Consider the following 14,790-nt stretch of genomic DNA (forward strand, 5'->3'; position numbering starts at 1 on the left):
CAGCATAAAGTCCAAGGAGTTTACCAGGCAGGTCAGGGACAAAGTTGTAAAAAAGTACAGGGCAGAGTTAGATTATAAATAGATGTATATATCAGACATCAAAGCATTTGTTCTAATTATTGTTTGAGTTGCTATGCATGGTGTGTCGCTCAATTGGTTGATCAAAAAGTAGCAAAATGTCAAAGGTTAGTGAATACTTATGCAATGCACTGTATCTGCTATCACTTCCACCGACGGAAATCTCTGTGCCAACAGATATATACATATAGGCTTATACTAAGTGCTGTGATTTTACCATAGAGGTTGGGGGACTGTCTAGGTAGATGCCTTTTCACATCCCACACATGACTCTGATTTCTGAAATGCGTTGGCTTTACTGATTACATTTTTATCATGACAAAATATAGAGAGGATTTTTTATTAGAGCTGCAAATCTCTTCTTCTGTTCTTGGTTTGTGACTGCTCTTGGCTCCAGGGATGCAATGTTTGTGTTGCTGGATTTCTCTTCTATACTAAATCCAGTCAGGGAGAAGAATACAGTCACACCTATCAATTGTTTCTCTCGACATGCCATCTTATATAATGTATCCTCACACTGATATGCAAATAAAACTTATCCATTTCTAAGTGCTGTGTCTTATGGATGTCATATGAATTACATATTCCTCCATGTAGCACCCACCATCTTAAACTAGAAGTGCAGGGGTGACACTGTTTCAGGGGCTACAGTATGTGATAGGATTATATATTCAGGGAATACAGTGTCTGGCTGTGCTATATTCAGGGGACACAATGTCTGGCAGGGTTTCATTATTTTCTTTATATAGAGGATGAGGCTCCATTGACTAAGTGAAGAGCCGATGATGCATGGGCATCAAAATCTGCCAAGGAAAAATGTATCTGAAAGAAGTCATGGAGCTCTGGATCAGGTGGAAAAGAAATACTGTGGAGAAAACATTGCTTGTGAGTCACTAATATCATTGTGTATTCTGCCTGACTGTTGCCCATCAGAGCTATAGTCACTTGTAAGTGTAAGTTCTGCCACTATGATTAGTGAGACAACTCCCAGCATTCCCTTTCCACTGCTTAAATCATACTAGGAGCTGTAGGTTCACATGTTAAAAATGTCTTTAGCATTTTCCTCATACTTGGCAATTGACTGTAATGAACTGATTTTCAGCTGCACCGAGGCTGTCCTTCAGGCCAAGTAGGGAACCTGTTAATAATTTGAATCCCACCCATAATTATGATGGTCTGTATTTAGTGGGTATGTAGGATAAGTGTAAATCATTATGAAATTGAGGTTTTATTTCAGTTTATAGAGCAGACATTTTCATCAGGGTTGTTGGTTTTATATTTATAGGCAGTAATGTATTTTGTATATTGTATATTGTGTTTATGTATATATATATATATATATATATATATATATATATATATATATCTCAAACAAATCATCTCTGACTTGATCTCATTAAAATATCCAGTTTTTTGAAAATGCTAAATCCACAGAAATGACGCGTTGCTCTACATTTTTTTTTAGTTATTGGTGCTTCCCCTGTACAACTACCGCATGAACTGCCTCCTGTTGGCGAGGATCAGCTGATCACTTGAGCAACAATTATTGGCGCTGTCCTCCTTACTAGTGTTGAGCGGCATAGGCCATATTCGAATTCGCGAATATTCGCGAATATATGGACGAATATTCGTCATATATTCGCGAATGTTCGCATATTCGTTATATCCTCGTTTTATTTTCGCACATTCGCGTATGCGAAAATTAACATATGTGAAAATTAGCATATACAAAATTAGCATACACGAAAATTTGCATATGCGAAAATTAGCATATTCTAATCTTCGAATATGCGAATTTTCGCGCGCCAGTCTCGCACAGTAGTATTACAGCCTTCTTTACACCACACAAGCTGGAAGCAGAGAGGGATGATCACTGTGATGTGTACTGTGAAAAAAAAAAAAACGAATATTCGTAATTACGAATATATAGCGCTATATTCGCGAAATTCGCGAATTCGCGAATATGCGATATTCGCGAATAATATTCGAATTGCGAATATTCGCGAGCAACACTACTCCTTACACACCACAAGCTTACATTGAAATATACATTGGAATGTTTCTTATAAAAGGCTGGAGGCATTGAATCCAAAGTGATGTTTTTATTGATGGTCGTGAGTAATGTTTATAACCATAGGCTCTGCTATACCTAAAAAAAAAAAAAAAAGAGATGATGGTTAGTAAAAGGATTTATGGATGAAGAACTGTAGTAAGCCTTTGCTTCACAATGACTATGAAAGCAGGAATCATGTGGCACAGATTCATATGTGATGTGGTTTGCATACTGGAGATAGCAAGGAGACCGATAGGAATAGCGCTCCTCACTTCTCCAGTGGACACCCCTACTCTACTGGAAAAATATATTCACAATTTCAATGTGTTAAACAAATCGTGCAATGTGAGAACAAAGACTTAAAGAATTAGAATATAAGTTTCTACAGATGCCACGCCCCCTCCCATAGACTTGCATTGAGGGGGCGGGTGTGGTGTCACACGGGGGCAGAGTCGTAATGTCACGATCTTCCGTTACCGTGGTCGGGATGGTATTAGCCTGAGGGCCTCCAGTGGTTCCGGAAGCCGTTACAGGTGGGTGCCGCATGGTAGAATGCGGGGGTCCCCAGCGGCGGGACCCCCGTGATTAGGCATCTTATCCCCTATCCTTGTCTAGGGGCGGAGTACCCCTTTAAGAATGTAATTTACTTACTCAAATGCTTATGTAAACTACTTTATATAGGACAAACAACACACTATTAGGAGAAGGAATAAAGAAAACGCAAGTCCAAAAATGTATGTGAGAATTATTTATCTCCTGTACCATTAATTTTCCATTCCTAACATTGACCAACTAAGGTTTCAAATAATTGAAGGGGTTACAGTCAGGGCTCATGTGGGAACAGAGCTCCTGCACTTTTTCCACAACATGAACACTGTTCCCACTAGCAGGAGTCTTGCAGTACCAGCCCTTGAGTGAAAATCTTGGGGCTTGAGATCCCACACTTTTTTCCTAGGATTTGACCCCTGGTTTTAGTACCCTGCCAGGGAGGAGATATTAAGAAACTACTGTTACACAGAGAAGCATAGTTTGGATTTATAAGTTACATAAGTTAGAACCGCATGGTTGGACAATGACTATTATATTAGTCACCTTTCTGTTGGACATCATCTAAACTAAATGCCAGCTTCTCTTTAGGACTCAAAAAAAACTTATTTTTAAATAAAGTAATATTTATTTTCCAGATAATTTTATTACTTATCACATTGTATGTTAGTGCATTGTATTCAAATATTTTAGAGGAAAAAAGTTTTTCTTATTTGTATATTGCCAGATCCATGGTTGCGAGATGGGGACTTGATAGCCCCCTAGTCACATAGATTTGTAACTGGTGCTCTTTGAGTCCCTTTATATAGTGCAGTCTGGCGCTGGTCTGGCGATATCCTCATATACAGGAGATTTATAGATTTGTTTTTCATTTGGACGGGCACAATGGTGGAGGCTTTAAATTAATTATTGGGGTTCAGTTTTCACACTGAATATCTATGATTCTAGTATGGTTTTCCTTGATTTAGAAATGTTAAAAATTCCGGAGGCGGGTGTTCAGACTCAAACACACTTCAAAAAGGTGGACGTAAACAGTCTCCTTGATTCCAGGAGCTGTCATTTCTATAAGTGGTTATTTAATAGCCCTTATGGTCAATATCCTAGGCAATACAGTTTTCTAAAGTTTTCTAGGAACACTACTAATTAACCACTATAAAAAGCAGTAAAAAGTCAAAGTTATTGTTTAAATTTTATTACAAGTTTAAACAGTTATAGCCCTTAAAGGGGTACTCCGGTGAAAACCTTTTTTCTTTGAAATCAACTGGTGGCAGAAAGTTAAACATATTTGTAAATTACTTCTATTAAAAAATCTTAATCCTTCCTGTACTTATTAGCTGCTGAATACTACAGAGGAAATTCTTTTCTTTTTGGAATGCTCTCTGATGACATCACGAGCACAGTTCTCTCTGCTTCTCTGCTGACGTTATTAGCGTAATAATAATAACAATTCGAGTAGAATACAGACATAGCGCACATCTACAATCTTGTATAATGATCTGGTTGCTTCTCAGCACAATATCAAAAACTAACAGGTTGTTAGTATACATTTTTGATCAAAAAGTACAAGCCCACTCGCCACGTCAAGGCCACCTATTCAGAGTGGGTCCCTAACGTCCCTAGCATAAAATGGCGTAGCACCGGGCGGCGACCACCACCGCCGCGACACAGATGCCCACGGGGGGGGGGGGGGGGGGGGGGAACGACCCACTAGCAGAGCGGCCCCAATGCCTCTCAAACCAGTCTATGGGCCGCACCCGCCCGCAGACACAGCGCCACGGCAGCAACGGACGCCGCCCCGCACCACACCAGTGTGAACAAGGTGTAAAGGCTCACTTACCTTGCTCTCCCAGTCAGACTGGGAGGCTGCTAGGAGTGAAAAGGCCCTAGTGTGGCTAATTACCACCTATATAGGTTTGGGCTGAGGGGGTGGGGAAGAGTGCAGCACATGTTCAAAAAAAAATAATAATAATAACACTTTATTTATTGTTTATTGATTTGAACCCAGGTCCCCAGCACTGCAAGGCAGCAGTGCGAACCACTGAGCCACCATGCTGCCATTAGCATATATCTGCTATGCATGGTTGCTAAAATGGACAGAGATGTCAGCAGAGAGCACTGTGCTCGTGATGTCATCAGTGTTCCAAAAAGAAAGGAATTTCCTCTGTAGCATTCAGCAGCTAATAAGTACTGGAAGGATTAAGATTTTTTTAATAGAAGTAATTTACAAATATGTTTAACTTTCTGCCACCAGTTGATTTAAAAGAGTACCGGAGTACCCCTTTAAGTTAAAAAGATTTTTAACAAATCATTGACCAATTCTCAAACTGGACCTGATCCTCCAAAAACATATTCCTCATAATCCTGGAACTACCTCCCAGAGAGCGAGGAATTTGAAGTCCTCTTGCGCCAAGTAAAATGTGTTCAGCATTGCAGAATAGCAATAAGCGTATTGAAGCCTCTAGCGTCACTCAATGATGTGATCAACAGCCGGGCACCTTCTATGGCATTCTTTCACTTGTGCGCTTAATGTGTGGAGTATTTAGTTACCTGCGATTATGGAGCTCAATATATCATATGCACCATTCAGACGGTGCGTTCGGTGAATACGAACAGGGCAAACATAAAAAACAGTGCCTCCCACCATGTATGTTTGAAACATGTGGGTAACACAAAGGTTTTACATTCATCTATTATAAAATTCATGCCAGATAGGGCTCCCAATAGGTTACAGGTTTTAATTAACAGTGAATCTTATTGGATTTCAAAGTTTAATACTTTATTTCCTGAAGGTCTAAATAAAGTAACAGAACAGACTTCTGTATCATTGCTATGTTACAAAAGATATAAATGTGGACATACATATGCTCTTGTGATATATATATATATATATATATATATATATATATATATATATAATTTTTTTTACACATATACATTTTTATGGGTTTATATGTCTATTTATGTAGATTTGATGTTTACTTTATGTAAATATGAGCCATTCCACTTTGGGTCAAGTGATGGAAGGGATGGCTATTTAAACCTGCTTTGTCTATTGTATTGTACCTTAGGAAGAAACCGGATCGGTTTCGAAAAGCATGGTACATTTTTTCTTTTTTAATAAATGCTTTTTAAACCTTGGTCAAGTTTATCATTTTTACTGGCAGCACCCCAAGATTCTCTAGGAGGTTGTGTTTGGGAGATTTCTACATCATCCAAACAAAGACTGGCACTGCTGTGATATTCATAACTTCAATATGGTAATGACTGGTCATGAGGATGTCCATTGCCCTAAAATTGACCTGCCCCGTACTTACCCAAAAACTTTTTACCTCAACATGGTTATGGTTTCACATTTACAAAATATTTAGGTCCTCTTTGAATAAAACTAGAACCCTAACAGTACATTATATATGTTGTAGTTAAAGTACCTCACCTTGACTACAATGGTTTTCTCCACAGAGTCTTTTATGCGATCTTTTCCTACCAGAAGAACATCTTGGGTACACTTTCCTTCCACTTCTATGGATTCACTGTCAATGTGAATCTTTAGTGTTTCTGAAAGGGGAATGTAGACTCTTGTTATTTGGATTATTGGAGGTTCATAGACACATGTAGGAAGACACAATTTTTTTGTAGACTCTGTTTTTTACTTAATATTTTTTTGGCTCTTTTTTTAGCAAACTTTTTTTTATGTCTGTACCCGAAACCAAGACTCGAAATGTTAGACTTGGTCATAAGATGGTTGGGTTAAAGAACTCTATGTACCAGCTTATTCACATGGTTTGTACTAAGCAGTAGTAGCCACCTATTTAGGTACATAAGGCCTCTGTTGTACCCCTGTATGCCAAGATAGAGAGTATATTTCTGTCAAACAAGTTTCATTTGTAATTCTGATGGAAGAATATCTCCATACATAAACAAATCTTCAGAGACTTCAGTTCTTTTCTGTAGGCTATCCCTGTATCTGACTATGAAATGTGCATGACCTTATGATCACCCAGCTAATAGGTGGAAAAACAACTCCCCGTTATATGAACAGCAGAAAACTAAAGTCTAATAATTTTCATTGCGGATGACACTGATCAAAATGATAATTACCTCGCCCTGATCTGCCACTCCGTTCCGCCCTTATTCCGCTTTTTCAGTTTATGAAAAATAGCTGCTTGGAGCCTGGGTGGAGCAACGATCGCTTCCCCGAGCACTGTGACGTGATCCCCGCCAGGTGGGCGCTCTGTCCGACCCATCTATATTCATAATCCTCCTTCCTGCCCGCTTGCTCTATGTCACAGTACACTTATTAAATTATTGATATTTTACGTACTTGGTTTTAAGGCTGAAACATCCCAGGAGAATGTGTGTGAAAGCCCCTCACAGACACATCTGGCCTGCTCCTTTTTGCTGGCTATAACAAGATTCTCTGAATCGGACAACGACACCACAATCTGTTATAAAGGGAAGAAAAGAAACGTGCTTATCGTGTGCATGGTCAAAAGATTTTGATCATCTGAACATCACATCATTATTGACCTCCTAGCAAAACCACTTCCATAAATTCATAAAATGAAATAAAATCAGGCTACCGAGAGCAAATACTGTAGGGACTACTGGAGCTTGGAAAGCCTGTAATCTGGATAATAGTTAAAGGGAGACAATCATCAGATTTTACTCTATATAACGCTTTGCAAAGCGTTATATAGGGTAAAATCTTTATGCTCACCATCCCCGGGGGATGCTCCTTCCCCCAGGGATGGTGAAAATATGAACTTATAAAGTAGTCACCGCCGCGGCCGTAAGTAGTCCCCTGGATGGGGAGATCGTCTCACCAACTCCAGTTACTGTGGCCGGTGGGGACGCCCCCTCCACTTGATTGATCCCTCTGCTCACTAAACAGACGGAGCAATGACGTGGCCCGTCAATCAAGCGGAGGGGGCATCGCTGCCGCTCGAAGTGGACTAGGTAAGAGGATCTCACCGCCCAGGGGGCTACTTACGGCCACGGTGATGACTACTTTATAAGTTCATATCTTCACCATCCCTGGGGGCAGGAGCGTTCCCCCAAGGATGGTGAGGATACAGATTTTACCCTATATAACACTTTGCCAAGCGTTATATAGGGTAAAATCTGATGATTGGTTCCCTTTAAGTGGAGGTATGGTGAAGTAGAAAGGGGCCTCCAGTGACTCATGCAAGGATTCACACAAACTACATAAACATAATTTCCTGAGAGCAAAAAGTTTTTTAACATTAAATAGGATTATAATCTTACCCACCAGAATACATTTCTTAACATAGCTGAAGACCACAGCTTGTATGGTAAATGTCTTTCCTTGTACCACAGAGTAGGGTGCAATCAAGTCAATGAAGTAAGGTTGGAATGTGGTGAGCTCAACATCCTTGACACTGGCAAAACCAGACGAGCCCAAGCAGAAGGCATCAGTCACCCACTTGGTGATAGTGTTTGGAGTTGTTCGATTTAGTACAGTGTGTCCTTCTGAGCTGTAACACAAGAAAATGCTCAGATAAGAGAAACAATATCTGAATTAGCAATCATGTATTGAAAAATTGGTGCTAAAAATAAGTCCATACAGATAAAAAGAACTGGAATTTAGTCTTGGGTGAATATAACAGTTTAGTCTACTTTTTTTTAACCCTTCACACATTTTGCAACAATTATTGTGCACAATTAATGCTGAATCCAGAGCTAGCAGAGCTCTTTTCTCTATAATGATATCACTAGGGTAAATCTGTGAGAGTTGTAACACTAATATGATCTGCAGAATGAAAGGAGGCAAAGCACCTGCAAGCTCTTCATCAATTTTCCAGCCAAACTATGCCTAGAAGTGCATTGAAGGAACCATAAAGCTATAGCAAGCACTGCAGGCCACTTATTTGGTTAATTAGTTGGATCAGGGGCAAACTTACAGGGGATAGGGGCAGTTCCAGGGTGCCACTGACTTGGGGAGGTGTCAAAGCCCTCAGTCCAGCTGACCACACAGATAATGTAGGTCTTTGGATGGACATCCAAAGGCACAACATCCTAGGTGTGGGGGGATTACAGGCTACTGTGGGAGTTGCCTGGCTAATTGGGAAATTACCTTCTTACTTGGAGGGCTTACTTGCCTATAATGGGGATTACCTAACTACTGTTGGAGCCAAATTTAAATAGGGACCTACTTACATACCCACTTTTATTGCATGGGGCACTATTACTATTTTGGGGACTATAGATGAGGAGATTGTATAGAGATGGGATGCATCTTGGAAAAGACAGGAGCCTAAGATGTTTTTCTGGCACGTTCTGCAATAAAGCTCCACGTCTGAGTAAAGTTGTTATGGTGGTTTCTAGAATTAAAAGGAAAGAGAACAACTCCAAGAAGTTGTCACCTGTCAGTCCCTCATCTGCAGTTTACTACCACATGTGCCAGCAGTGATTGCTTGTGCAGCAGGGAAGAGTGCCCTTCATTTTCTAACATATTTTAGAATTTTTTTTGTGCCAGTTTCTAAAATGACTAACACTAACCCCTGCATAAAATCACCCAAGTACTCAATGCAACAGGGGTACTAGGGGGAAGAGCCAGGGACCATCACGCCAGGAGCATCAAAACTGTCTCTCCAGATTGGTAGCAGTAGCAGGCTTATTTTATAAGGGTAGTAATGGCAAACTACCCATCCCACCCTGGTAGTATCACACTGCTGCTGATTGTTTTTTACCTGACTTGTTATGGCATAGAGAGGGCACAACAAATTTATTTTTTAATTATTTATTTTTTGATAAAAAAAAAATGTGGGGTCCCCCTTTATTCCACAACCAGCAAGGTAAAAAACAAAGCAGCAGCAGCAGCAGCCTAGTACTTCCAGGCTGGGAAGAGACATTTTTATTTTGACCCATTCCAGCCTAATAATTCTGGCTTACTATCACCCAAGACCACAAGGACATTTTTAGGGTGCTCTTTCCTGCTGCACTAGTGGCCGCTGTTAGAGCATGTGGTAGTGAATGGCAGGTGGAGCCTGGACTTAAAGAGTACCATATTTTCTAAACTAACTCAGATTATATTCGCTAACTACTCCTAACACCCCTCCTGCCCTTAAAAAAAAAATTCTGAGCTTTAAAAAGATTAGCTCTGTATCATACCTTTCCCCTTGCTTACATTGTGTGAGCTACCGTCAGGAGAAAGTGGGCATTCCCCAGCATGCACAACATCACTGAAGACTGTGAGAGCTGTGCCTTCCCATGACCTGCATGCACTTCCTGAGTTTGGTCTCCTGCCAGGCCGGGAGGAGACCAAATTAACTGTGACTTGCGGCAGAGAACAGAACAGAGCCACTTAGTAGCTTTTTTTTCCATCACATTAAAAACATATAAAGGTTGAGAATTTTAACAGCAAGTAAATAGCAAAGAGTCTTATAATTACATAAGGAACAATGTATTAAAAGTTTTGTTTGGTGACAGGTACTCTTTAAACAGTAGAAAGTACAGGCCCCCTGCAGTTCCTAAAGGGTTTTTCTGGGATCAAACATTTTATCCCCTATACTTTCTACTGTTTAAAGAGTACCTGTCACCAATCTAGACCTGCGGCTGTGCAGTCACAGATCCAGGTCCGGACCAGGAGGAGATCTGGCACACCTTCTGCTTATCAGCTGAAAACCCTGTTCAGAGGAGGAACCTCATCAGTTTGATTGCAATCTAGGCTCCTATATAGTAAAAAATGGTGTACTCTGCACTAGTGTTGAGCGGCATAGGCCATATTCGAATTCGCAAATATTCGCAAATATATGGACGAATATTCGTCATATTCGCGAATATTCGCATATTCGTAATATTCTCGTTTTATTTTCGCATATGCGAATATTCGCGCGTGCAAAAATTTGCATATACTTAAATTAACGCAAGCGAAAATTCGCATATGCAAAAATTAGTATATGCAAATTTTCACATATGCGAAAATTCGCACACCAGTCTCACACGGTAGTATTAGAGCCTTCTTGCACCACATAAGCTGGAATCAGAGAGGGATGATCACTGTGATGTGTACTGTGAAAAAAAAAAAAAATAAATAAACGAATATTCGTGAATTTGCGAATATGCGATATTCGCAAATAAAATTCGCATTGCGAATTTTCGCGAGCAACACTACTCTGCACTACCATACACTGTGTCCTGAAGAGGTAAGTGGCAATGAATGGGACTGGAAGCCCTCCGTCATTCAGTGCACATTGCTGGCACCAAGGAACTGTAGCTCAGTTCCCTTTTACTTTATTGAGCAGCAGTAATGTGGTGCCACCACTATACATTAAACAGCACAGGGCCCTCTTGTAATGCGGGACACCAAACTGCTGATCGGCGGGGGTGCAGAGTATCAGGACCCCATCAATCAACATTTGATCAATTATATAGTCCAGGAAAAACTCCTTTACAATGCAGACAAATATTAAACTGCTCTTCAGCTTTTATTCATGCTGCATATATTTAGTTTATTGCCCCTCACATTAAAAGAGTTCATTTAAGTTCTATGGAGTTCATTTAAGTTCAAAGTGAGTTCATTTAAGTTCTATGGATCTTAGTGAAGAAAAGGTAAAGATAATGTTGAAATGTGCAGAGCGTAAGATATTTGTCTGACAGATTCTGCAGAGATTTGCTGAAGCAAAAATAAATCATGATCATCTGGGCCACATGGAAAAGAAAAGAAAGTAAGACGACTCTGGTCACAAAGATGTCACCTGTGAGTCAATAGATGCAACTGTACTGTAATCAACCCCATACTGGGGTAACTGTGTACAGTGACCCCTCGACCAACGATGGCCCCGAAATACGTTAATTTCAACATGCGATGGCCTCTCAGAGGCCATCGCATGTTGAAGGCAGCATCAGCATATGATGCTTTTTTATGTCGGGGCCATCGCATAAACGGCTATCCGGCAGCGCAGACTGCTTCAGCTGCCACCGGATAGCCGTTTACGGTGCCCCGTGAGCTTCGGTGATGGTCACTCACCTGTCCTCGGGCCTCCGGCTCGTCCTCTTCGGGATCCTCTGCATCGTCGGCGCTCTCCTTTGTCGTCATCACGTCGATGCGCACGCCGTCCCGTCATCCAATAGGAACGGCGTGCGTAGCGACGTGATGGCGACGACGGAGAGCGCGGATGCCGGGGAAGCAGAGGCCTTGCCGGAGTGTCAGGGACACCCCGGGGACGTGGCGACAGCGATGGAAGGCGACATCCCGGGCAGCGGTGACGATGGTCCGGAGCGGCGGGGACAGGTGAGTACAACTTCGTATAACAGTGGTCTACAACCTACGGACCTCCAGATGTCCAGGCATGCTGGGTGTTGTAGTTTTGCAACATCTGGAGGTCCGCAGGTTGCAGACCACTGTCCTATACTTTACATTGCACGGATCCCTCAACATGCGATAGTTTTAACAAACAATGGTCCATTTGGAACAGATTACCATCGTATGTTGAGGGACCACTGTATTGGTCTCAGTATCGTGGCTTCAATAACTACGGTATATAGTATCTGCTGTATTCAGTAACAGTATGGTGGTATTATTCATTTATTGTGTGGTGGTATTTTTTGTCCCCTGAATAGTGTTATTAATAGAAATATTAGTTTTGGTATACTGAGATTTATACAATATCAGTATGGTAACAATTTCCAGTTACTATGAGGTTACAATATTTGCACATGGTGTGGCGGTATTATTTTTCCTTCATAAAGTGTTGGTTTCAGAACAGTGAGTTTTGTTAAGTAACTATAGGATGTAAGGGATGGTGATATTTGTTCCTTGTATAACTATGATATAGACATAGATAGTCCTCTTTACTGGTACTAGTTTACACTGCATATTTTCTGCAAGCAAGTCTTTGATTTTCATTGAGGATGAAGCAGGAGGCAACATTAAAATTTTTGCCTCAGACAACAGAAAAATTAGAAGCATCCCTGCTCAGGGGTACTGTTACGCCTAGCGCTCCAGGTCCCCGCTCCTCCCCGGAGCGCTTACGGCGTCTCTCTCTCCGCAGCGCCCCGGACGGTCCCGCTGACCGGGAGCGCTGCACTGTCTTGGCCGTCGGGGATGCGATTCGCACAGCGGGACGCGCCCGCTCGCGAATCGCATCCCAGGTCACTTACCCGTTCCCATCCCCTGCTGTCATGTGCTGGCGCGCGCGGCTCCGCTCTCTAGGGCGCGCGCGCGCCAGCTCCCTGAGACTTAAAGGGCCAGTGCACCAATGATTGGTGCCTGGCCCAATTAGCTTAATTGGCTTCCACCTGCTCCCAGACTATATATCATCTCTGCCCCTGCACTCCCCTGCCGGATCTTGTTGCCTTAGAGCCTAGTGAAAGCGTTACTGTGTTTGTCCATACTGTGTACTTGACCTCCTGCTATTACCTTATTGACTACGATCCTTGCTGCCTGCCCCGACCTTCTGCTACGTCCGACCTTGCTTCTGTCTACTCCCTTGTACCGCGCCTATCTTCAGCAGTCAGAGAGGTTGAGCCGTTGCTAGTGGATACGACCTGGTCACTACCGCCGCAGCAAGACCATCCCGCTTTGCGGCGGGCTCTGGTGAACACCAGTAGTGACTTAGAACCGGTCCACTAGCACGGTCCACGCCAATCCCTCTCTGGCACAGAGGATCCACCTCCTGCCAGCCGGCATCGTGACAGGTACAGTGTTAATATTGTATATAAAAGTGTATGCATACTCACCCCACAGGAACTAACTCATACAGCCAGGTGTCTGAAAAGTAACTTTGTGTAAATTGCTTCTCGGCCTTCTTATCTGTGTCTAGAAAATGTATATATCAGATAAAAATAAATACAGTCATTAAAGACAATCTGTTATCAGGTTAGACCATTGTAACCTGCTGCTATGAGCTATTAGGGCACATTACAGTAAGTATCATGCTAACTTTATTATTTATTTTATATAAATATGCAAATTAGGGCATTCAGTGCATTGGAGTGCTCCTTCACTCCTAGGTGCACCCAACCGCCCACCCCTGTAATAACCCCGACTTATGAATATTCATCCACCCCTCTGCAGTGACATAAGTTACATCAGGAAAAATAAGAAAGGTAACATGTCACTCAATGTACTGGACCAAATTAGCTTATACAGCATTAGCATATTAGGATGGTCTAATCGGCTCATAAATTTCCTTTAATAACTGTATTTTTTTTATCTAATACAAAAGAAAAAATTACTGAAAAAGATAAGATTAGTGTTACTATAAACATTTGTTTATTATAGGAAATAAGTACTAGATGTAGCAATGCCTTCTTACCAATAATCTATTAGGGAATTGTTTAGGGCCTCAATAGAAGGGAAATGTGACTAAAAAAAATGATCTCACGCTTTGGGATTGTCCATATTAATGCATTGTACAAGCAGCATTCATTTTAAGGGAACCTGTCAGCCTCTTTCAGTGGGTAATGTTTTCTGAATATGTCCCAGTTAAGCAGATGCAAGTACACCCAGCCTCAATGTACATGCAAGAGAAATGGACTTTTGAACAGCTTGTGATGGTGTATCCCTTCCTCAGGAATATCAATTAATGGGATTTGTCATGACCAGGGGTGGACAGGGAGAGTGAGCCCTAAGCTGTCCCTAGAGACACTCTCTCTGCATATTTGCCCATCCGCCCTTAAATGGCGGATCAACATCTTGGAGTCGGTCCCTCCCAGCGCTAAAGTGCAATGGGCGTAAAGGTAAACAAATAATACAGTACACAGTTGGGGACAGGTCAGAAACATAATGGGAAAACAACCAAACAACCAGATAAACCAGGCAGGATATAAATATACAAAGAGGGCAGGATATAGCATATTAACATACAGTTCAGAAACTGGAATCAGGATAAATGGCAAATATGAATAAATGAAAAAGACTAGATATGGCAAAAGTATACAGAAAAAACCAGGAGATGCAGAGGCTAAACAGATGAACTAAATGTAAAACACTAAACAGGTTAGGAAAAATAGAACACTGTTCACACTGGACACAGAACAAAGAACAAACTAGACTCCTAGCCAGCAGGAACACTCCACTGTGTGGAGTAACAAACTCCAAATAAGATAACAAACAGGAATATTACAAAACCAAACTCCATTATATGGAG

The 14,790-nt window shown here is 41.5% G+C and overlaps 1 protein-coding gene across 2 annotated transcripts in view; it reads right to left on the reverse strand.

Moving 5' to 3' along the window:
• Nucleotides 1-2,166: 2,166 nt before the first annotated feature.
• Nucleotides 2,167-14,790, reverse strand: part of LOC130281679 (alpha-2-macroglobulin-like protein 1) — a 79,628-nt gene continuing 67,004 nt past the window's right edge. For both annotated transcript variants that reach the window (XM_056529153.1, XM_056529152.1), the window contains 5 exons: nt 13,379-13,457; nt 7,947-8,172; nt 6,999-7,119; nt 6,111-6,232; nt 2,167-2,227 (listed from right to left, as the gene is read on the reverse strand). In XM_056529153.1, coding sequence (XP_056385128.1) covers nt 2,222-2,227; nt 6,111-6,232; nt 6,999-7,119; nt 7,947-8,172; nt 13,379-13,457 — 554 coding nt within the window. In that variant the 3' untranslated portion in view covers nt 2,167-2,221. The remainder of the gene's footprint in view (nt 2,228-6,110; nt 6,233-6,998; nt 7,120-7,946; nt 8,173-13,378; nt 13,458-14,790) is intronic.

Source organism: Hyla sarda, chromosome 7, assembly GCF_029499605.1.
Source record: "Hyla sarda isolate aHylSar1 chromosome 7, aHylSar1.hap1, whole genome shotgun sequence".
Classification (NCBI taxonomy): domain Eukaryota; kingdom Metazoa; phylum Chordata; class Amphibia; order Anura; family Hylidae; genus Hyla; species Hyla sarda.